We start from the raw sequence: 26,028 nt of genomic DNA on the forward strand, positions 1-26,028 counted from the left end.
TATGTGAATCGATTCACAGACCCCCGAATTGAAAGAAAATCCCAACCATTTGATAAGTAGGTAGTAGGTCTAGGTACTCACTTAGGAACATATTCGGCCAATTTATAGACATTCGCCTCGCTGCCACATTCAGTCTTCCAAACAGGTATACGCCTTTCTTCAGTCGAAATTCGATTTGCTTTAGCTTCTTCGCATTCCCTCCTTCTGTTCGCCTCTCTATTTTCGTTAACACTTTCGACAACGTAATACAAAATATTATCAATAGGCTCAGGCGGGTCTCGGAAAGCTTCCGGAGGTGGAGGAGCATCCCGAAATTGACACGGAGGTAAAACGTCCACTTCCTGGTTGGCGTTTTCTTCATTAGCGAATTTCTTCCTATTGATATACCGTTTGGTAATCCTTTTAGGATCTTTTCTATCAATTTCAGCATAAACAGGTCCATCAGCCGGGATATTTTTCCAAGCATGGTTTTTCGAGTCACTCTCTCTTCTGCCGTTGGATTCCACAGGCATGTAATCTTTTTCAGGGGGGATTGGTTTTTCATCTGGTTGATAAGAAGCGTTTTTATTAATCGTATCTAGATGTCGAATTTCACTGGTACGTGTATCGTAATGAAGAACTCTTTGGTTATTAACGTATCTGGGTTCTGCTTGGCAAGACTCTGATCTTTTGATGCTGTTTCTTCTGCTATCTCTATTAACGTGGTAATCGTCTGTTTGGGTGGATGTACCTGGTATTGGACTTTGTCTGGGGTCAGTGGTCAATTCGTGATGTTCAGTGGGAACTGGAGGAGGCGGGATTGGTTTATTCATATCTTTACACGACCGGTCTGATTTAATTTCGTAGATCGAGGCGTATTTGGGCTCGCTATCGTTCTCGTAGATTTCGATTTTCAGACTTTCTTCAGTTGTCTGGTTTCCGGATATGGTGATTTTCACGTCTTTTTCGCGACTTTCGCTTTTTTTATGCGATTTCGATTGTTTGACTAGTTTATCGAGTTTTTCTTTGAGCGTGTCGCAGCTGACTAGTTTTTGCATGTTTGTTTGTGGGGCTTCGTGGCCTGTAAAATGAAGGGAAATCGATCAATAGGTACCTACCTAATTAGCCATTGGATATACGAAGATATTAGAAAGACATCCGTAGAAGAGGTAGAAAAATAATATGTAGGTATAATATTGAAAGTTTCACTCACCAGTAGGAGTAACCTGATTGGTAGATCCAGCCGAGGTCTTATGACTCGAAACGTAACCGCTCCTCTCAGACATATTATCACTCTCCGACAACGAAGTCGACGAATTAATCTGCGAAGCATACAACAGCTTTCGACTCTCATTTTTACTCGTAATATTCGGCATCGACTCGCTATTCATAATATAATGAGGAAACGAGCAATTAACCAACTCAGGCATCGAGCACATACTCGAAGACCTAGCTCGTCGTTCATTCAGCTGTTCCAAACTATACGGAGCACTTTGACACTCGGAAGTTGATTTAACAGGGACAAAAGTCGATCCGCAAGAATCACTCGAAGAGTCATCCTTGTTCGATGGAGCTGTTTTGCTTGGAGTATACGTTCTACTTGCAGGGGTGCTTTTTTCATTAGGATATTCTTGGTAATCGTTTCGTTCGCCGTTTCGACGAGTGCCATCTTCTGGTTTTTGTTGGCCGAGGTCGACTGGTTGGGTAAAGTGATCCAGGCTTTTGGCACTTTTGATTTTACTTTCAGCCATGGATTTGTTCAATGTGTCGACGAAGTAGGCGTCGACGTCGTTGGACTTGGAAGTGCCACTTTTTGACGGAAGCGTGTTTCTGTGAGATCTGTGGACAACGGCGTAGTGGTTTTGTTGCTGGCCGTTTTCTTCGTAATGGTAACGTCCATCCGTTTGGTATCCGGAGCTGCAGCCGGCGCTGTCGACCCATTGTGATTTTCTGTCGCGGTGCGATCTGCGGGGGTATGGCCTGTGGAAGTGATTGGAATGGATTATTTGATTAGGAAATAATATCTTAAGAATGAATGAGTATGTGAAACATGCGCTCTCTCAATTTCAAGTTTTAAGAATACGAAAAAACAATACCAACAAAGTTGAAGATTTTTAATTTGAAAAATGTTGGCAAAAATATTTGTGGATTGTAGCGTACCCAACTCTTTCCTAAATTTCTAAAAAAAAAAAATCAGAAGTAATTTCATCATACACACCTTTCAGCTTCGCTAGGAATTTTATACTCTAACGGGAACTGTAATGGTATGGTGTTTGCATAGCCACGATAAGGAATTCCTGCTCTTGAGGTGGATGGATGACCGAGATCATACTGGGAGCAACACTCGCCCCTAGTGGTAGCTTGGTAACAAACACACTGCGAGCTGCAGTATCGATTGTAATGACAGTACGTCGTAGGAGGATAGGAAAATTGAGTTTCTAAGGTTAATGAGGAAGGATCATCGTTTCTTAATAAATATTCCATGGAACTGGTCTGTTTGACTGGTAACTTTACAGCTAACGATCTATCATTTACGTCTTCGGCTTCTGCAATGACAAAATTGTGATTTCCAGATTATATGATAACGAATGAGGATCACTGTCTCTATGAGTAGGAATAATAAGGAGTAGACGTCTCGGCCTAACAAGGAAGATATCCCAATTGGCAATTTTTTCGTTTTTTGAACCGGACTAAAATGCAAAATTTCAGAGAGTGAAAGTGCATTTTTCGATTTTTGGTGAATTTTTAAAAATCAAAGAGCCGAAAAATGCAAAAAAAAACAAAAGTTCATAAAAATGATCTAGAAAGCTGAAATTTTAAATACAAATAGGTACCAATCCTATTTTTGACGTCTCAGATCAATTAAAAGTGATTTAAAGCCGTTTTGAGTAGTTCTGGAGCCTCCAGCACATTTTTGAAAGTTTGAAATTTTTTGAGAATTTTACCCAATCGAGTTGATAGGACAATATAGGTAGGTAGCTTTAAATTGACTGTACCTATATCTCAATTTCAAGATGTTGAATGGAATAAAGATAGTTTAAACTTTCAAGTCGTTTTGGAGCCTCCATTGCAGTCTTATTTAAGAAATCCCAGATTTTCAAAATGTACCATGATAGCTCTCCAATTAACTTTACAAGAGAATCTTTACAACTAGTACACTCTGATCGAGCTAAAATTGGCTCACTGAAAGGACACGTAACTCACAAGGGAACTACCTGAACCGGCAGAGACGAAAATGAACGAATCAAAGCTAGATCGAAAGGGGACCACCTCAGGACCCCAAATTCAAAATTTCAAGTGCTGAAGTTGATTTCTCGATTTTTGGTGAATTTTTGAAAATTGAAAAATTGAAAAATTATTAATTCATACCAAAAACAGAAAAATATTGATGAAAATATAAATTTTCTCGGAAAGTGGTTCAGATGGCGTCCCTAACTCATTTACAACTATCGAAATTCGTAACACCTCAATTCCAGTCATTCTGGAGCCTCCAGCGATTTTTTATCATTTCTCCAGAAACTTGAAATTGCTGTGGAACGGCTAAAAATCAACTTTAGCACAAATCACTTTATTTGGGGGCTATGTGGGTTGCCTTTAACCAATTTTTGCGGATTTTCAAATTTTGGCATTTTTTCCAATGAGCAAAAATACACATTTGAACCGGCAGACGCCGATTTTCGCGACAACCTACAGTCGATCTGGAGTCTCCAGCAAAAAGCTTCCTCGACTCCCTAAAGTTGCCTCTCCCCAATACGACTCAAGAACACATTTTTACAGGAATAAAAAATGAACGTCGAGTGGATGGCACATATTACCCTACATTGTATCCTGCTGTATCTATTTGGGGCAGTACTGTACTATGAGCGATTTGAAATTGTGGGAAAAACTGGAGTTGAGTAAGTTTTGAATTTTGCTACAAAAATTGGCGATTTGAGAATTTTTTTAGTTGGAGAATTTTTCAACGTGTAAAAAAATCACTTCGGATTTACGATTCACCTGCCACAATTCGAAAGATCGAATTGATGACAAGATTCAGTTTCAAGCTGCCGAAGTTGATTACAACGCCTTCTGGCGTGATTTGAAATTTTTGGAAAAAAATGGATTTTTTTCTGGAAGCACCAGATTAGCTGAAAAATGGTGGCAAACGATCGTGGGGAGGGGGGAGGTTCAACTTGGTGGCAATTTTGCATCAAAAATCTGCTGTGGAAGCTACAGAATTACTCAAAACTATTTTAAATCGTTTTCAATCTAATCAGGGAGTCAAAATCAGAGCACATACTAAATTTTAGTTTTCTAGATCAATTTGGTAAAATTTTTATTTTTTAAATAATTTTGACCGAAATTTGATTTTTTTAAATTTACCAAAAATCAAAAAATGCATTTCGGCTTTTTAAATTTTGTCTCGTGATGTATTTTTTATGCTCGTTCAATTTAGCTTTGCCTGATTTGAAAAAAATTTCTGTAAGTTGGGATATGCTTTTCTTGTAAAAATTAAATCTCATACCTGCGTGAAAATTTTTGACGTCTCTTTTCTTCGAGCCTTTATTTTGTGAAAGCCTTTGCGACCTAGATTCTAGAATTTCAGCGATACCACAACTGCAATCTTCTTGAAGACCTATCGAGTTCTGTAATTGCTTAATTTCATCTGTCATATGAAAAAAAACACACACGAATTACCTAAATATTCTTACTGAAATTTTACCAAAAAGTCACGTCGAATTTTTTCCAACTCACTAGCATCTGATTGTCGATTTCCAGCTTCGCTTCGTTTCCTCGCAAATTCCGCAATATCTTCGTAATGATCTTCGAATATAATAGGCAACGTATTCAAATCACCATCCGATTCGGCACAATACACAGGTAACGTTGGAAGGCTTTGCCAATACTTGGATCGTCTCATGATCTCAGATACAGCGACATAATTATGGTAATTCTGATCAAAACATCCGGCGGCCGATTGACGCGGATTATCTAAAAGGAAAAACGCCTCCGCGAATCGTCTCACCTTTTCAATACAAAATAGGTATCGATTAATATTAACGCAAACTCGGATTAATTTAATACTATACGCTTCGTTGGAAATAACAACTAAAGGTATTAATATCACAAAATTATTATTCGTACCCTTAACTGATGGTGTTGTTTTGCTAGATATTGTTGGACGCCGTCTTTGCGACAAAACGTGTCTAGGAATTGTTGCCACAGAAGGATATTTTCCGCGCATAATTGAGCAATTTCGTTATTCGCTTTCAAAACGAATTCTTCCAAACTTTCCGATATCTGCGAATATGAAAAATGAATTAAAGATTTATCAGATTATCAGAGTCGGGAATTGAAATGTCACAAAGGCGAATCATTATCTCATAATGAGTCATTTAAAACAGAAATCAGTACATTCTGCTCCTTCAAAGCTACAGTGTAAGCAACTGTATTAACATTACTGTATAAACTGCCCATATCACGCAGCTATTGATTGAACTTACTTTTCCCGGATAATCTAGATTTCGTAAACATTGAAAATCAGTAGGCACTTTGAGTTCTTGCCTTTGCCAAGGTGGTACCAGTTTCGAATATTGCGAAATAGTCGTCCTAAGTGATTCGTAGGAATTCAATAACAGACTGCAAACCTCACTATGTACGTATTGTATATGACTGATATGCATACTATTGGACGAAACACATTTCATACTCGATGCACTCTGTGGAAAAAAACCAAAAAAACGAGAAAAATTTAAATATTACCAACGAAAGAAAAAAAGAAAAAAAAAAGCTAAAACCAGCGGTAATTTACATAACTCGATTTTCTTATTTTCGGTGAATATTTATTATTCAACGATGGCAAAAGTTGATAAGAAGAGCTGCATAAATTACGCATTTTTTCGCTGTTCTCACATAACACCCCTCACTATGCCAATCTAACCCTATCCATCATAAAAAGCGCTATTTTTTAAGCCACTTTGTAATTTGTAACCGCGCGAGTAAATAGAAAAAATAGACCCTGTATTGTAAAGAAAGAAAAAAAAAAAAAAAGAAGGAAATCAATATCGAAAGAATAACCCGCATAATGTGTATACTTTTATCCCGTATATACATAAGTAAAGCGTATACCATACCTACGTATAGATATCAAAATCCCAACTTTTAACACTATCGAACACTTTCATTGCCAAAGTTTTACGCAATACTTACCACGTTATTACTTGAAAACAAATTATCCATCGTCGATTGCGGTAACCAAAAACTAAATTTTTGAGAATTTCCACTCAGCCAAGGTTTTCCACTTCTTGAAGTACTGTAACACAAAAATGAGCACGTAATTTAATGCATTCTAGTCTGCTAGATTCAATTACACACATTTTCACAGACTTATTTTATTAGTATTGAAATACAGACATAGATAGGTGTTTTTTCAATGTACAATCAAGTAATGCAAAATAGAGCTATGTAATAGCTTAATTGGCAGAATTGAAGCAATAATATAGAAGCAAAAAAAAACAAAAAAAACTTGATAGCTATTAAGAAGTTACAGCAACAAACTAAGTACATAAGTTGAATAATACACACAATTCCTGTATCTTCAGACAAAATAAATAGCCAAGTACGCCATTTCATTACACCTAAGCTTTTTATATAAAAAGAAAAGACATTCGTAAAAAAAAAAAAAAAAATGAATTTCAACACTCGCTGAACCCGTCTACGAAAAAACCGACCTCATTTATAATTTTATCACAAATCTGAAAGGTACACCCACTCGCAAAACTGAGAAACACCGAAATGAAAAACGCCAGACCAGAAAATATAAAAATTCAAGACGTACATTAGTGTGAAAAAAATAAAGAATACTAGAGAGGAAAACATCGAAACGGAAAATACCAAAATAGAAAATACCAATTTGAAAATACTCCTTAGGGTAATACCTCAAGAAGAAAATTCCAACCGAGAATGTGCCAATGTGAAATATAATATACCGATACCGAAATAAGAAAATGACAAATTAAAACATTTCAACGCGGAAAATATTCAAGTTATAAGATACCCGACCAAAAGGAAATGCTTTAATCGAAAATGTTATAATGAGAATCGTTTAATTAGCGAAAATTATATCGACAAGAAAAATCCTCATAAGGAAGACTTCATTATAGAAAAGGCTCACATAGAAAATGTCGGAAAGATGCCTATATATTTTCAAACTGGAAAATTTTAGAATAAAAATAACCTAGCGGAAAAATTCTACGAGAATAAAATAGGTACCGAAATGGAATCGAATATTTCCGAAAACATTGAATGGAAAATATCTGACTGAGAAATTGGCCGGACACAAAGTCAAAGGTACCTAACTAAGCACTATTTCTGCATAAATTTTAATAAAATAAACGTACTTATAGGTACTTATCAAGTAGCCGAAGTTTAAAAAAAATTGTTTACCCACCTACTTTTATTTTGAAAAATAAAACGAACTAAAAGTAGCAGAATTTTGGTAAATTTTCAGCTTTATGAAAATTCAAATTAAATAAATCTCTATTGAAAAAAAAAAATTATAAAATTTAGGTAAAAAGTTGGACATTGATTTATACGTCTTTCTTTTCGATCTCCTGAATCAAAACGGTTCCAAAGTAATGGATTTTCGAATTTTCTATTTAGTTCTCGATTCTCGAAAAACAGTGTTGCCAACCTGAAATTTTTTTTTCTAAATTAAGGAATTTTTCAAGAACTGAGGACATGTTCTTCTTCATTTCTAGAGGAAAATTTTGGATTGGTTCAATTTTTAATAAAAATAATCAAATGAATAAAAAAACAATCAATTGTGGCTGATGCACTAATTTCAAACGAACCTACATATGAAACAATAAAAGATAAAAGTCAGCAAAAATTCTATTCCTCAGATCATTCTAGGACATGGAAGTGCTAAAAGTCTAGGTATTTCTATAGTATTTTTTCATTACCTGCTACACAAAAGATTAACAAACAGGCGCCGTTATTTCAGTTAGGTACATTTTTTTCGCATTTACATAAAATTCGAGAAAATCCTTTTTAATCACGACACGATACGTTAATTAACCCTTTTTACTTATCCAGGTATACCAGTCAAAGATTTGTTTCATTTCAACGCGACAACTTCAAATATATCCAGCACCTAGCTAGACGATAGAAATCAAAAATAAATACGATTTCAGCAACCAAGTCGAAAATCCTCCCTAAGAGAATACTTTTTAATTACAGTCAAAAGCGCCCGGAACGAATAAAAATACGAAATTGCTTTCTCGAGCTATTACGTACATCAAGTACATTTCCTTATCAAATAAACTTCAAGTCGGATTTTATAACAAGAAAAATATACAAAATACAAATTACAACGACGACAGACATGTCACCCCTCTTCGTCGATATTTTTTTCTCTACGTCCGACACTGCGATGTGGACAGCTTCCTTCCTTTAGAAACAGATCCCATCTTTGGGCAAGATAGGAAAAAAAAACACTAATCTTTTTATGTAGGTACATCGCCACGAGAGACACAGAGAACAGGTCAGAATAGTTGTTGTAAGGTTGTTACAGCGTGATTGATACACTCTGTAATCGCGTTGCACACGTTTTTGTCCCTTATTACGAACTTAATCTCTGAACACTCTCTTATACAGTACTATGTAGTATCTTTCCAAAGTCCAACTCGAGGAAATGTGAAGCTGGCGGCTACACTATGTTGGTGAGACGATGATAAATTATTTCAATACCTCGTCGACTCTCTCTCTCTACTCTCTGGTTCGAACAAAAACAAGTGATTTCAAAATCATTCTAAGCTGTAATTCAGCATACTTACTATACACACGTGAACCAGTGAAAACAAAGAAAAACACTAAAACAAAGTGTTTTCCTCGACACTCGGCTGAAATATCACTTCTCACCGTACATTGTATACTACTTGAAAAAAAATTAATTCATTTATTCCGACAGCGACTTCGTTAAAATTCATTTTTCGCTCAAACTTTTCATCGTTCTAAAAAATAAAAACGCCGTAAAAAAGTAAAACTAATTGAAAAATATCGAAGTTGCGAAAAAATTACTACGCTGTTCTCAATAAAGAAGCCAAAAACCGAGCGTATAGAAAATCGTGTACCGGTACTTTAAATGTGCCAACTGTTGGATAGGCTGTATACTCAGATAAGCTTTACACTACCTATACTAAGCAAATGAGAAGAAAAAATCGTAATAAAGAAAAAAAAAACTAATAAAGTGAACCAACTTCTTGCATAAAATTAGTTTTCTTTTTTCATTCTTCGGAGAAAAAAAATTTTCAAAAGACGCGAAATTTTTCAAGAATTACCTTGGTGCCTAAAGTTTGACGAAAATAAAAAAAATAAAAAAAAAATGTTTAAAAACTTCGAGAATGAAACTATTTTATCTTTGGTTTACCTTTTCTCTCGCTTTTCTTTCAAAATGAACGAAATAATACAAAGTTTTATATGTACGAGATTTACGTAGCCTAATAGGATTTTTGGAAACACTGAATTGACTGCTGGTGGGATTCTTATTACTCCCCCTTCCTCTTCATCCAACCTGATATCGCGAAAAAACTTCACACAATGAACAGCGAAATTTGCCCGTTTTATCTACTCGTATTTTTATTCGCTTCTTTTTTGCGAGTTTGACGATGGAGTTTCTCGTTATTAGAGTCTTTCACGAAAAGTACCATATATCTACAAAATTTTTACTCAATGTCAATAATAATTACATGTGCCTATCTATTTATTATACCGAGAGGCAAGTGTACCAACCTAAACTACATAAGCGTAAGTTGAGTTGCTGAGATGCTGACTTACCAAAAATGCAAATAATTCATTAGAATTACGGGTAATTTACCAAAATTACGGGTAATTTACCAAAATTACTGGTAATTTACCAAAATTACGGGTAATTTACCAAAATTACGGGTAATTTACCAAAATTACGGGTAATTTACCAAAATTACGGGTAATTTACCAAAATTACGGGTAATTTACCAAAATTACGGGTAATTTACCAAAATTACGGGTAATTTACCAAAATTACGGGTAATTTACCAAAATTACGGGTAATTTACCAAAATTACGGGTAATTTACCAAAATTACGGGTAATTTACCAAAATCAGGATAATTTACCAAAATTACATGTGATTTATCATAGTTCAAAATTACAGGTAATTTACCAAAATCAGGGTAATTTACCAAAATTAGAGTAATTCACCAAAACTAGGATAATTTCGTCGCCTTAGTTGCAAAACCTTGTATCTCCAACTCTTGAGATCACACCTTGTGTAAACCGTTCCTTTTGCACTGTAGCGCTCCCTATTGGACTTGAACGTTCAACTAAAGGGTAAGTAAGAGAGGGTGGTCCCCCTCTATTACCTATCTTTTAGTTGAGCAATAAAGTCCAATAGGGAGCGCTACAGAGCAAAAAGAACGGTTTACACAAGGTGTGATCTCAAGAGTTGGAGATACAAGGTTTTGCAACTAAGGCGACGATTTGCCAAAATTAATTAGAGTAATTCACCAAAATTAGGGTAATTTACTAAAATTACGGCAGGGCTTGAAAACCGGATAGAAATCACTCTCGGTTTTAATTTCGGTTTTATGTTTTTTGAAAAAGTAAAGGTTTTGGACTTGGTTTTGGTTTAGGTTTTTTAAAATATTATCTATTATCTCTCTCGTTCCGGTTTTGCTTAAAGGGTTTGATTTCAAAGAAATCGGTTGTGGTTTCGGTTTTTTCCTTTTTTCTCCATTTTTTAGAGGGAAGAAAGCCAAGAAAGCGATCACTTTTTCAAATATTTTGTGTGTGTGACTAGAAAGCGGCACTTTGGCAGTGCAAAATTTGTCAAGTATTTCAGTTTTCAGGCCGTTTTACCTTTAGCATCAGTTTTTACTTTATTTTTACCAAAAATGCAGTATTAATTAGGCTAATTACCTGAAAAAATCCAAAACCAAAACCAGTTCAGTTTTCAATCGGTTACACTCTCGGTTTTGGTTTTGAATTTGAGAAAATAATGCTCCCGGTTTCGGTTTTGATTTTAGTTGTGGGAAAATAACGCTCCTGGTTTCGGGTTTGGTTTCGGTTTTGAGTAATTTTAATCGGATTTTGGGGGTTTTGGTTTCGGTTTTGGTTTGCAAGCCCTAATTACGGGTAATTTACCAAAATTACGGGTAATTTACCAAAATTATGGGTAATTTACCAAAATTTAGTGTGATTTACCAAAGTGTCCAAAGTTCACAATCACGGGTAATTTACCAAAATTACAAGTAATGTACCAAAATTACAGGTAATGTACCAAAATTACAGGTAATTTACCAAAATTACAGGTAATTTACCAAAATTACAGGTAATTTACCAAAATTACAGGTAATTTACCAAAATTACAGGTAATTTACCAAAATTACAGGTAATTTACCAAAATTACAGGTAATTTACCAAAATTAGGTAATTTACCAAAATTTAGTGTGATTTACCAACGTTTACAATCACGGGTAATTTACCAAAATTACAGGTAATTTACCAAAATTACAGGTAATTTACCAAAATTACGTAATTTACCAAAATTTAGTGTGATTTACCAAAATTTAGTGTGATTTACCAACGTTTACAATCACGGGTAATTTACCAAAATTACGGGTAATTTACCAAAATTACGGGTAATTTACCATAATTACGGGTAATTTACTAAAATTACGGGTAATTTACCAAAATTACGGGTAATTTACCAAAATTACGGGTAATTTACTGAAATTACGAGTAATTTACCAGAATTACGGGTAATTTACTGAAATTACGAGTAATTTACTGAAATTACGAGTAATTTACCAAAATTACGGGTAATTTACCGAAATTACTATGTACTTTACCGTAATTTTGTGAGAACCACAATAACTAACAATGTTTTTGGGCACTTAAACCTGTACCCTTACTTTGTTTTAAATGACTATGTTCACCTAAAACGGATCCTGACTTTTTATGGTCATGAAAATAATGAGCCCTCAATTCATACATAAGCCTGAGTGATTTTGTTCTATTTTGGCTTCAATTTTAGAAGCCTCGGCCACCCTTTGATAATTTATGCGGGTCCAAAATGCATTACAATGGAACGAGTATGTATGTACTTAGCGTTAATCTTCACGAGGGAGGGAAATAAAGCTTGTAGCACGGAATTGGCTTTTAGAATTGAATCTCATTTCTCATTCAAAATGCACCGATTTAGGCATGTAAGCGATAAAATTCGAACTTTCAAAATAACACACGACTGAAAATTCAGTACATTTGCATCATTTGTATTGAGCGAATGAATTCAAACGCCTCTTCACCGTTTTCCGGAACAAGCAGCTGTTTTTATTGATAAATGCTCCGCTTAGTGCTGTGCAGAAAATTCACGAGGCCTGTTTAAAGGGGACATTGAATAATGATCCTTTTACAGGTCTTCTTTTCGCCATTTTCGCAATCTTGGTAAGTAATTTTAATGGTTTCGAATATTTTCACGGTTTTAATAAATAACTACCATCTCAGTGGGCTAAATTGGCTCTAGAATCGAGACGATAGGTATTCATTTTTTGAAATGGTAGCCCTTGTTAGTTAATTTTGAGAACGAAAAAAAAAACGTAATTTTTCACATTTTCTCACTTTCTACGAGGATGCTACACATTGACATATTGGACACAGGTCTGCCAAATATGATGGTAGAAAAAAAAGTGGAGGTAAATATCAACGTTTCACACCTCCACCTAATTCCTTAAATGGTTTAATTTCGCGTTAACGAGGGAAATCTAGCATAAAATTTTGACAAGCTGCCTAGAACTTCATTGTTCTATCGTGCAGGTCATTTTCCCGTATGTATACCCAGTTTCCGGAACGTGAAAAAAATCTTTGTTTTTTTCATTTCAAAGAGTGAGAAAAATGATGCAATATAAAAAATAGCCACCAAACGAAGAAAATGGCGGTGGTTGGTGTTAATATTATGATTATACTCAGCAACTTACCTGGATCTAGATTTACATTTAAGCGAACCTACGACGCTAGATTTGGATATCCTGTAAAAAAATTCATCATTTTTCAATTACTATAAAACCAATTTAATCGACGACGAATTGCGAATTTACAAGAAAACGCAATCGAAGAGCGTGGTTTTAGAAGTAGAACGCGAGTATTAGGTATACATAAATTAGATCGAAATCGCGTACATATAAAATACTAGGTATAAATTTGATAGAGGGTGAAAAGTGAGGCGGTGGGGTACGTCAGCTCGCGTCAAATAACATTGTAGGTATATTTTCATTAAGGCTACGTGAAAATCAAAACCACTAAAACGCACATCATCAAAAGCATGCATTTAATTTACACATTGATTGAAAATTTCAAAACCAATGATAGGTTTACTGTATTGTAATAGGCTAGGCTATGCAAGTTTGAGCCATTTTTTTCCACCAACTCGTTGCGAATATTTTTTGTCGTTTTTAAAGCGAAAAAATCCATCAACGGAAACACCTGCTATTTTTGTATCTGGTATACTTCCTCATTTCGGATTTTTTATGCATAAGTGGTTTTGGAACTGAACGAATTTTATTTTATTTTTTATTTTTTCCTTCCCTCTTAGACTCATCCCTGCAATCCTGCTACCTTTAGTTTTGATTCGATATTTGAACTAATTTTCTTTGAGGAAAAACGTATACCTAAATAAATAAAATAATAGGCCACGCATAGATATAGGTTGACTAAATTGTGTCATTTGAATATAGACAAATTAGTTCGATAAGCTTATAAATTTACTAAATGGTGAATTCGGTCATGACACGCGTGCATATCATGTGTTTAATGACACGTATAGACGAGGGTAATTTATACTACACACGTATTAAAGGTGTATCAACACGAAAGCAACATTCAGCATGAATACTTCTGCCCTGCCTGTCCCTTGTGAAGCGTATTAAAATTTTTCAAAATCTGATACACCTGCCATTTGAATTAGCCTAGTTTTTTCAGCACGCGTGTCAATTCATTCAACTGTGCGTAATCTAAATCCTACTTCAAAGATTTTTTAACAGCTGTTCGAATTTTAAAAAAAGCTGGTCTTTTTATAACCCCTCGAGATATTTACCTACCAGCCAAGTTCTGGATCATGTTGTACTTGAGAAAATATTAAAATTGGCAGAGAAAATTTTGCACAATTGATTCCAAAAAGAAATAAAACCTACAGTTAATGATTCTAATAATGTACGGTACGAGCAGATACCTATCTTATGCATGAAAACATTTGAAATTATGCATAAATAGAAAAAACACCCTCGTGACTCGTGTTTATCTCTTCAACACTTAACGACGACCTAATTATTCGGTAAATTGCGCTCATTACAGGATAAAAGTGTACGTGAAATATCATAGCCTAGTGTAGGAGTAGGTGTTCATTCTCTTCACAAGTCGTGCAAAATATCAAGCAGTCTAGTGTGCTTCTCGCGACAAAATGTAATCAAACATACACAAGTTGTGAGACACCTCAAACAGAGTTAATCTTCAAAAAAAAAGGCCAAAAAGTGCATTCAACGCGTGTAGAATAAGCCCATCTAAAGCTGGATTGAGTCTTTTTATACGTGTAGTTGAACTTTGACACATCGTGTTGGAAAGCTGAAGGGTTCAATAATTCGAGACGTAATTTACACTTCGTATAGGTACTATACAACTGCGTACGACATTTCCCTTCTTTATTCATTTTATTTTAAATCTTCGATATAAGTATCTGAAAAATATAGGTAGACGTTTTTTGACAAGAAAAGTCTGAACAAATATTGCTAAGAGATGATAATCGAGAAAAAGTCGACATTTCTGTTCTGATGAATAACGACATTTTCAGTAGGGTACCTACATATAAGCTACACGGAGTGCAACTTGACACAACTAATCGAGAAATGTTGCAAAATACGACAAAAATCTCTTTTTTGTGCTGTAAAAAGGCAGGAAAGAGGCTACTTGTGTTTGCAACTAAAACGCCCACTTCATAAAATTATTTGCTAAGAATCGTTTCTCAGCTCAAGAAATCCAAAAAATTCAATATTCGAGCAGCGAGAAGGGTCGAGATAAGGACAACGTGAAAAGTATTCAAAAAAAAGAGAGAAACAGAAATTCGAAAATTGTCGAAACAGGTACTAACCTACATGAGTCAAAATTTTGTTGGAGGCTCTAAAGCAATTTAAAAAGGTGAAAAATAGATTCAGTAAATCCAAGTCTCACAAGAGGACATCTTAATCACTGCAAGCAACTGAGTTTGTTCATTGGAACTACATACCTACCTACATACTAAAAAAAAATGTCAACAGCTAAAACAAAAATTCGAAGATCCAACGAGAATTTGAATTTTCTGTATTCTGTAAGGTGGCCCAAAAATTGTACCTAAAGTTGATTTAAAAAATCGAATGACAATAGTTATTATTAGAGCTCGGATTTTTATGCGCTTAAAAAATCATTTTATGCGCATAAAATATGCATTTATTTTGATCAAATTATGACAAAACATGCCCTTATTCCTCAAAACATGCACTTTTATGCAACATCAATATGGGTATCTATAGAAAGGATTTTTCATTTTAAAGGTGAAGAGAAGGCTAGAGAATTAAGAAAGTCAAAAAAAGGAGGTTAAAGTCTTCAATTTTATACTTTGAATAATCAATTTTAGGTTAACTGTAAATCAATTTTAAAAATCGTTTTTCAAGTTTTTTCAAGTTTTTCAATTTTTAATGAAAAATACTACCAAAAATGGATTTTTTGACCAAAATTTTCAAAATATGACTGAAAAATGGAAAAAATGGCCAAAATATGATGAATATGCGCTTGAAATATCTAAAATATGCATTTATATGCATTTATACCCAAAATATGCAAAATATGCGCTAACAAGTTGGGCTCATTTTACTCAAAATTGTATGATTCGCAAAAATCCATAGGATATGCGCGATCTTCTGTGAAGAATGAAAATATGACAAATCATAAAAATCCGAGCTCTAGTTATTATCTTTAAGAAGTACATTTTCATAAGTTGAATCACAATCATATTTAGGGGCATAATTTTTTCGTGAGTGAGAAAAAAAGGATTGTTAAGCCCAAAAATTACCAAAAAAAATCTAAAATCCGGAAATGTGCGATTAGGCAGTGACAAGTCTGAGGGCGAGGGTAGCTCTCATTACTATAATGATGGTCTACTTTTCTCACTCACGTCAAAATATAGCCTTCAATCGTGATTCTAATTCAAAGGCGACTATATTTGAGTACCTTAGAGTCAAACCCAGAATTCTCCACTTTTCACCATTTTGAGAAAAACGCAAAAAACTGATGAAAGGTGGGAATCAGTAGTAGCAGGTTTCTGATCTCGCCTATATATTGTGCTTCGGGTAACAATCGAATTGGCAAAAAAAAAATTTTTTTCAAGTCTTTCCATAGCAGTAATTCACGATACCATTTTGGAGAATTCTGGTTTTGACTCCAAGTCCGTAAAAATATCGAAAATACACGAAAATGCATGATAAAATGAGGGATAATTCTAGATTCAAGTCTGTTGAAAGTATCTCAAGGTTGTTTATAGTCGACTAGAGTGAAAAAAAATTTTTTTTTGAAGTATTTTTTTCAAAGTTTGACTCAAACCGGGTACTTTGAACCCCCTAACCATCATGCTATCGAATGGGGTAAAATGTTGAATGGTAATTGATGCGTACCTACTAACTGTACCCAAAACGACCATAATCTCATTTTTGAAAATTTTGGACATTTTTCGGAATTTGACTCTGACCCAGTACTTTGGACCCCCCTGACTGGGTCAATGTGTCAGATAGGTAAAAACGGAGAATGGCAATCGATGCGTACCTACTAACTATACCCAAAACGATCATAACCTCATTTTTGAAAAATTTGGAGAATTCTGGGTTTGACTCTAAGGTACCTACTCATTTACAGAAATGAGGTTTGCCAGTATTACAACTGTCCACTCGTATTTGATTTCTTTTATCAAGTATCTACCTATCAAATTTTGAAAAATTCAGAAGTCCGAGAAAAGTGGAAGGGTCTCTTGTTAGTAAAATTGAATATAGGTAATTATTATTTTTAAAAACATTTTGAAGAATAAGGCAAAACTTAAAATTTGAAAATGAATTTTGGTTACAGAAAATTTGGTTTGAAGGAGTATTTTTTTCAATCACCTGTTAAATAGACAGATATTTCAAATTCTGTATAACAATAAGTACCTACTTCAAATGATTAAAAAAACATTAAAATTTTTTCAATTTCAACTCCACCTAAATAGGTAAATACGGGGGGGGGGGTCCATAAGTCACCTGGCAAATTTGCAATAAGCAACACAGTGTAATGCGAAGCCAGAGCGATGGAAAGCGCGTGCGCTCGATTTTCGAGGTTGCCAGGTAACTTTTGGACCCTCCACTAACATGATACCTATCTGACCGGCTCAGTGTAATGCAAAGCCAAAGTGATAGAATGCGCCAACGCAAGTACGCTTGATTTATGAGGCCGCCAGGTGACTTATGGACACCCTACATAATTATGTATTTGTTAAAAGTAGTAAGTATTCAGAAAATCAAAATCTTTCAAACTTTCTGAATAAGGGTCATTCCATGCCAAATCGGCGGATTTTTGCACGAGGGGTCTTCGATTTTTTTCAAATTCAAATCATGTGTAGAGGTCATCAAATAATGACGAATGACGCAAACCGGACATTTTTTCGATTTTTTTTGACGGAGCTGTGGCGCTTCAAAGTTCTGCAAAATGGCCGAAAATGGGAAATTTCAGTTGCAAATTGCTCCGGTTGTACGTGGTATAGAATTTTGAACTTTTTTTCAAATTGTACAATTGTAGTACTTTGAGAGGGTAACCGACGAATGATGTCAAAATCAGTGTTGCCACTTTTTGAAACCTAAAAAACTCGATTTAAAAACTTATAATTTAAATATAACCACGATGTCCACCAGTAAAAATTCTGAAAAAATTCTCAGTTTTAGTCCTTTTTATGTAGAATAACATATCAAAAAATTTGAGGGGCCTTTTTTTTCATTTTCGAGAAAAAAAAAATTACAAGTTTTACAATTGTTACAAAAGTACCATCAGAAACCTAAAAATTGAAAATTTTTGCATTTTTAAAATATTTTACCGATGTGTAGACGAATGTGTGAAAAAACCCCCCTCCCCTCAATTTGTCAACAAATTGACGAAAAATACAGATATTTCGCTCTTAAAATAAAATTATAGCACGAAAAATGGAACTTTTCGTCAATTCGTTGACAAATTGAGGGGAGGGGGATTTTTTCACACATTCGTCTACACATTGGTAAAATATTTTAAAAATGCAAAATTTTCAATTTTTAGGTTTCTGATGGTACTTTTGCAACAATTGTAAAACTTGTATTTTGTTTTCTCGAAAATGAAAAAAAAGGCCCCTCCAATTTTTTGATATGTTATTCTACATAAAAAGGACTAAAACTGAGAATTTTTTCAGAATTTTTACTGGTGGACATCGTGGTTATATTTAAATTATAAGTTTTTAAATCGAGTTTTTTAGGTTTCAGAAAGTGGCAACACTGATTTTGACATCATTCGTCGATTACCCTCTCAAAGTACTATAATTGTACAATTTGAAAAAAAGTTCAAAATTCTATACCACGTACAACCGGAGCAATTTGCAACTGAAATTTCCCATTTTCGGCCATTTTGCAGAACTTTGAAGCGCCACAGCTCCGTCAAAAAAAATCGAAAAAATGTCCGGTTTGCGTCATTCGTCATTATTTGATGACCTCTACACATGATTTGAATTTGAAAAAAATCGAAGACCCCTCGTGCAAAAATCCGCCGATTTGGCATGGAATGACCCATAAGTAAAAAAAGCCCAAAAAAACTCAAAATTTGTAAGTAATTTTTTTTTCAACTTGAAATACCTAATTGAATTTTTTTTTGAAAAAGTTGGAAAAAAGTTAATAAAAATTAAAATTATTACACTTCTTGTACGGAGAATCGACTAATAACGATAACTCCTGACTCACAACAATATTAAACTTGCCTAACATTCGACAAATCGAAAACAAACTTCAACAAAATAAATAAATATTTATTTTAAACGGTCATTGACCTAACGATCAATAAACCAGACAAAAGAAATTGAGCAAAAATGCTCGACAACTTTACTTTACGAGGACAAGAATAATATTAACGCGAATGAACTTATTAACTAACGAAAACAACGAAAAAAATAACGATAATTTAACAGCCAACAGTTTACGCGATTTTACGAAAAAGACAAAATTTCAATTAATACGTAACCAGCGATATTTAGAATTCGCGAAACGAAATTTATTTTTATCGTCGACCGTATATAATGGACGAATAATTCAACGGTGAAAAAATGACAAAATGTGAAGCCTAGATTTTGGATGCAGAATCCTGGAAATCTTCTGCTCATGCGCCAAACATGACGCTTACGGTGCTGGTGGAGAGAGAGACGGTTTACTGGTTGAACATGGGTTGAACCAGGGAACCGTCTCTCTCTCCGCCAGCACCGTAAGAATCATGTTTGGGGCATGTGCAGAACGTTTCCAGGATTCTGCATCCAAAATCTGGGCGTCATTTCCTGCCATTTGAATTATTCGTCCATTATATACGGTCGACGATTTTTATTTAAAAATAAAAACTAGAACTACCGAACACTTTTCGATACGTTACGGTTACCAGACCAATTTTGCCAACACCCCACCATAAAAATATTTTCCCTAACACGCGTACCACTTAAATAAACGAAAAACTTGTTGCTTCTTATCATTACCGGTGTTTATAAACACTACGATCAAAAATATTTTTACAGCAAAATTTCACTTAAAATATACTTAAAAATCGACTCAAACACAATAGTTAAACGCGATATAAAACTTTACATAAACGTTCGAACACCGTACGGGTAGTGGCTTTCGTTAATAAATCAGCCAGTTGATCTATCGATGAAACTTTTTGTAGATAGATCACATTTTTAAGAATCAGATCGCGAATATGGTGATAACTGACATCTATATGTCTGGTACGTTTTGATTCGACCGTATTCGCTACGGCAATCGCTGCGTTAGAATCGCAATACACCGGAACGGTGTCAATACGAACTTCCAATTCAAGAAATAAATTTCGCCATGCCAAGACTTCCTTACCAGACGTACTTAAAGCGACATATTCAGCCTCACACGACGAAAGACTTACACAATTTTGTTTCTTGACTACCCAGTCAATTACATTGCCATAGTGCAATATGAAAATTCCAGACGTTGACTTCCTATCTAAACAATCACCGGCGAAATCTGAATCTACGTACACTCTTACAGAGTGTTTATCGACGAATTCAGGTATTACGTAGGTAAGTTTCACGTTTAACGTACTACGTAAATACCTTAATATACGCTTGCTGTATTCGAACAGCTCCTTATTTGCCAAGTGCTGGTATCTGCTTAGGAAGTTTACAGCAAAAGCAATATCAGGACGTGTTCCCCTTGCTATGTAACTTAAACTTCCTAAGAGACCACGCACTTTGGTTTCATAACTTTTATCGAGCTTGAGATTAGTTATCTTCAAGTTCGGTTCGATTGGAGTTGAGATACTGTTCGAATTAGACAGCCCGTATTCACTAACTAACTGTTCTATGTAAGAATTCTGATGAATTTCTAACTGATTTTTACTACGACTAATTTCCATGCCGATAAACTTCTTGCATTGTTCCAGGTCTCTGATTCCAAAACGTTCATTCAGACTCTTAACCAACCATTCGATAAGACGATCATCGCATCCTGTGATAAGAAAATCGTTGACGTAGACCACGAATACACATCGAAGCGGATTCTCAGAATCAAAGTAAACACAAGGATCTACTTTGCTTCTAGAAAAACCCAACGATAATAGGTACGAGTTTAGCTTAGCGTTCCAGGACTTCGGACTTGTTTTGAGACCGTATAAAGATCTCTTTAAAACGTAAACTACTCCTTTCTCTTCGTTAGTCCCTTTTGGTGGATTAAACATGACATTTCGATTAATGTCACCGTTCAAGAACGCTGTGCTAACATCCAATTGGCGTAATTGCCAACGATTTACTACCGCAAGATTTAGCATCGATCGAATGATCGGTTGGTTTGGGGTTGGCGCGTATATTTCATCTAACTCGTAAAAATGACTATCTTTAAAACCACGTAAAACCAATCGCGCTTTATACTTTACCCCACCATTCGAGTTGATTTTCTTTTTCAATACCCATTTGCTATCTACCTTCGAATAATTTTCACCTTTTACGCTACTTTCAGAAACCGGATACCACACGTCTTTGACTTTCATTGCCTTCAACTCTTCGTCGATCGCTACCTTCCAGTACTTCGCTTCTGGACCATTCAGAGCTTGTTCGTACGATAAATCGTCGACGCTAGCCAATGCAAAATCAGCAAAATTGTCGGATCGATCGTCGGTAGCTGAAGTATCAATCATACTACGATCAACGTGAATTTCACCGCTACGTTCGGCTTCGCTCAACTCATCTGGGTTTACCCAAGATGAGCACCCAGGAGCTGGCTCCACTGAACTACGTATTTCACTTTGAACCGTAGGTACGATCTCTACGTCGCTAACACTAACTGTTACCGATGTTTTTAACAAATGATCGTTGATGATATCGTGTATCTTACGCGTTTCATCAACTTCTACGCAACTCGAATTTGTGAATTTATTTCGTAAAACATCGTACAATACATAACCTGTCTCTGTAAAACCTAACAACACCATATCGATCGACTTCTCATCGGTTTTCTTTCTCTTTTCAGGCGGTACCAGAACTCATGCAACGCTTCCAAACAATCTCACTCTCGATAAATCCGGCTTTCTACGATTCCACAGCTCGTACGGTGACAAATCGTTCAAGGCAGAATGCGGTAAACGATTGTACACGTAGTTTGCCGTGTAAGCAGCGTAAAGCCAGAATTTATTCGTTAAACCTCCTTCATACAACAGAGCTCACATTTTTTCTTGGATGGTTCGAAAGAAACGTTCGACGGTGCCATTATGCTGCTTCTCATACGGCTCACTGTTCTGCATAGATATGCCCTTTTCGTCGACAAACTCTTTAAAGGTACCTCCGATAAACTCACTAGCGTTATCGCACCTGATACGCTTTACTTTCGTATTCCACAACGTTTCACTAATATTGACATATTTTTTTTGGTAGGTACCTACTTCGGCTTTACTTCTCATTCCAAACGTTACTCCCCATCTCGTACAGTCATCTACGAAGCCAATCAAATATCGCTCGCCTTCTAGTCCTTCTGTAATAGGACCCATTACGTCAATATGAACAAGATCGAGCGGGTTCGGATACCTATACCTACTTGAATCGTAGGTATGTTTCTTTTGTTTTGCTTTACAGCAAATTTGACACTGATTGAAGGGTGGGCAATCACATCCACGTAACTCAGGAATCTTATCTAGTACCATCTTGCTCGTATGAGCCAACTTACGATGCCAGATGTCACCTTCACCTTTCAACCTATTTATTTTTCTTTTGTTTTTCAGATTTACATCACTGTCACTACACGTACTGGTATTTCCTATACCTACACTTGAAACGTTCGAAACTACAACACCAGAGTCATTACCTATCGTCGTCGAAGTATTACCTACATTTGTCGAGTCACTATTATCGTTTGTAATCAACGCAGATGAATAATTGGTACAGGAGTACAACATAGGAGGTATATTTATCATAAATTGAATCGTATACAATCCATTATCATTAAGTACTAATTTTGACACTAAATTTCCCGCAGGATCGACCAAACGAGGATCTTCATCGAAGAAGAAACGATAACCATTCGCTACGATTTTCGATACGGACAGAAGACTAAAAGAAAGACTAGGTACGTAATATACCTCGTTCAACCAATAGACGTTTCCGTCATCGGCTAGAACTCTCAATCGACCTACTCCTTCTTTGATCAAAGAGACCTCACAATGAGCGGATTGTAAACTTTCGTTTATTTTCCTCTCATCGTGCAAGACTCCACGATGTTTCAGAAAATGCGACGTCGCACCACTATCGACGACAAACGTGATGAAATCAACGCCGTCGTCGTCGTTTGTCTTGACGTACGCGTTTTCTTCACCGAGATTCAAAGCAGTTGAGTCACCTAAAAAATAGTTCGACCCGATATTTACGTTACGCGAATTTCCGAAATTAGATATCGCGACACTGTCACCGAAATTACTACGACCGACTCTATTTTTCAAAAAATTCTCTACGATATCACTACTACGACAATCTTCAAACGAGAGATTTTTTTCCTTTTTTTCAGGAGACGACGAATACAGACCTAACGCGATCGACGGACGAGGACCTGACGAACCGGACGAACCTGCAGTACCAGACGTACCCGACGTACCACTCGACGAACCGTTACCACCGTTATTACGCGACGAATCACCGTTCTGTGGGCAGTTACAACCGATATGCCCAGTCTGATTGCACCGATAGCAAACGATACTTCCCCGAGGGTTGGTATCGTTTCTATAATTCCCTCCGGCGGATCGACAAGACTTGGCCATATGGCCCCGTTTATGACACTTATAGCAGGTACGATCTTTGGCTTGTACGAAGCCATTATTACCACTACGATCACCGTTACCGTTCGACGAATTACCGGACGAGTTCGAACTACGATTACGCGACTTATTACGATTACGATTACGATTATTTTTATTACCGGATTGATCGGATGCGGCCATCGCTGAACTGGTACTTGTCGAGCCCTTCGAAGTCGAGGAGTTCTTCGAGGCATCTTCCAAACTCAAAAGCAACGACGAAATTACTTTCGGATTTGGGTCTCCAGCTGTAACGTGAACTAGTCCTCGAGCAGTCATACGCACTGACTCGTACTTAGGCGAATTGCCTAACGCATTGATCAGATACGTATAGACTTCAGATGGAGTCAATTTCACGTCCAGACTCTCCATATCGTTGACTAGCGTATAAAATGCCTCTAGGAACTCTTTCGGACTCTTGTACATATCGATGACAATCTTCGAAATACGGGTTCGACAGTCGATTATCGCTGCTTGGTTTTCCGCCTGGTACAAGGAGTTGAGCTCCGTCCAGAATACGTACGGATCCTCTGTCTCCTTGACCAACCGAAAAACGTTCTCAGCTACGTGCCTAATTAAAATTTCTAAAGCTTTCGCTTTTTTACGCGGCGATAACGAATTTACTTGGAGAATCGCGGTTTGAAGTCCTTTGGCCGACAAAATAACCTTTATTTTTCTCTTCCAGGACACGAAGCCCGTACCGCGAAAAACCATCGACTCCATTACACGATTATCACCGGCACCGAACATACTACCAGACGAACTACTCGAATCGGATTCTACAGCTACTTCGTCGGACTCGTCGTCGTCGTCGCTACTATCACTAACGTCGCTCGGATCGTCGGATGGACCAGGAGGTGGAGGAGGTGGAGGACCGGATGACGGATTAGACGGAGGAGGAACGGAATCAACAGGGATCGTTGGATCGTCAGATGTCGAATCACCAAAACCTGCTGAACTTGGACCAGCTTCCGAATCGCCGGATGACTCAGATACGTGCTGTAACGTTACTTTACTTTTACCTTTCGACCTCGGTATACTTTGTTCTGGTTTTTCTTTTTCAGAAAAACCACGAAACTCGGCGCTCGATTTACGCTTATCCGAACTACTATCGTCGTCGTCTACGTTGACCGATTTTCCTGACCGCAAATAGGACAGGACTGTCGACATTTACTTCGTCGAACACTACACGAACCAATACGCTGAAGCTACACAAGCCAGAAAATTCCACACAGGACGTCGAATTGCGAAACAGAGCTTTCACGAACTACGCTCTACGCTACCATGTACGGAGAATCGACTAATAACGATAACTCCTGACTCACAACAATATTAAACTTGCCTAACATTCGACAAATCGAAAACAAACTTCAACAAAATAAATGAATATTTATTTTAAACGGTCATTGACCTAACGATCAATAAACCCGACAAAAGAAATTGAGCAAAAATGCTCGACAACTTTACTTTACGAGGACAAGAATAATATTAACGCGAATGAACTTATTAACTAACGAAAACAACGAAAAAAATAACGATAATTTAACAGCCAACAGTTTACGCGATTTTACGAAAAAGACAAAATTTCAATTAATACGTAACCAGCGATATTTAGAATTCGCGAAACGAAATTTATTTTTATTTAAAAATAAAAACTAGAACTACCGAACACTTTTCGATACGTTACGGTTACAAGACCAATTTTGCCAACACTTCTTTACAATTTGGAAAAAATTTCAATTGATAAGTTTCCTTTCATTAAAAACAGCCCATTTTCTGTCAAGTTTAAAAAAACTACACCAATCATTTCATTGAAATTATGCAAAAAAATGTATACAACGTTTCTGAAATTTGAAGAAAAAATTGCATTTTTATGTCTTCTTCTTCTTCTTCTCAAATGAATAGAAATGAAAATGATTAGATCATATGAACATGAAGGAGAGAGGGTGGTAATATGACAAGGGGAAATATTCCCATTAAATAAGTACAATTTTAGGAGTACATACCTACAATAGTTCATTTCACATATAGAAAGATTTCAAAAAACTGAAAACAGAGTTTCGAAAGGATTTCAAGTTACAGCGACCTCCCGAAATGGGTGATCTATTGGAGTGCTATTTCATGTTCAAGAAGGCAAAAAGCGAATAATTATGTTTGTTTCCACCGCATTTGAAGAACATCAAAAGAATTTCACTCTTTTTGATCGCGAGATAATGTGTTTAGTATAATGTATCCAGAAGCTACAAATGTGGCTCATGGACACATATTCATGTACGAGCTCACCTTCTCCCTATTGTTAATCGATTCAGAGAATTGGCTCAAACATATCGCAAAGCAGCACATTGAATCACTGTCCTAAATTGTTATGACATAATTTACGACATGACCCTTTCTAATAAGGCCC

The 26,028-nt window shown here is 36.0% G+C and overlaps 1 protein-coding gene across 4 annotated transcripts in view; it reads right to left on the minus strand.

Moving 5' to 3' along the window:
* Positions 1-26,028, minus strand: part of LOC135848825 (protein FAM135A) — a 102,699-nt gene that overhangs the window by 4,296 nt on the left and 72,375 nt on the right. For 2 of the 4 annotated variants that reach the window (XM_065368884.1, XM_065368882.1), the window contains exons 6-14: positions 12,974-13,024; positions 6,169-6,271; positions 5,463-5,678; positions 5,104-5,259; positions 4,714-4,984; positions 4,484-4,624; positions 2,198-2,525; positions 1,193-1,959; positions 82-1,060 (exon numbers count right to left, since the gene is read on the minus strand). In XM_065368884.1, coding sequence (XP_065224956.1) covers positions 82-1,060; positions 1,193-1,959; positions 2,198-2,525; positions 4,484-4,624; positions 4,714-4,984; positions 5,104-5,259; positions 5,463-5,678; positions 6,169-6,271; positions 12,974-13,024 — 3,012 coding nt within the window. The remainder of the gene's footprint in view (positions 1-81; positions 1,061-1,192; positions 1,960-2,197; positions 2,526-4,483; positions 4,625-4,713; positions 4,985-5,103; positions 5,260-5,462; positions 5,679-6,168; positions 6,272-12,973; positions 13,025-26,028) is intronic. The other 2 variants (XM_065368886.1, XM_065368885.1) reach the window with 1 other exon arrangement.

The sequence above is a fragment of the Planococcus citri genome, chromosome 5 (genome assembly GCF_950023065.1).
Source record: "Planococcus citri chromosome 5, ihPlaCitr1.1, whole genome shotgun sequence".
Lineage (NCBI taxonomy): Eukaryota > Metazoa > Arthropoda > Insecta > Hemiptera > Pseudococcidae > Planococcus > Planococcus citri.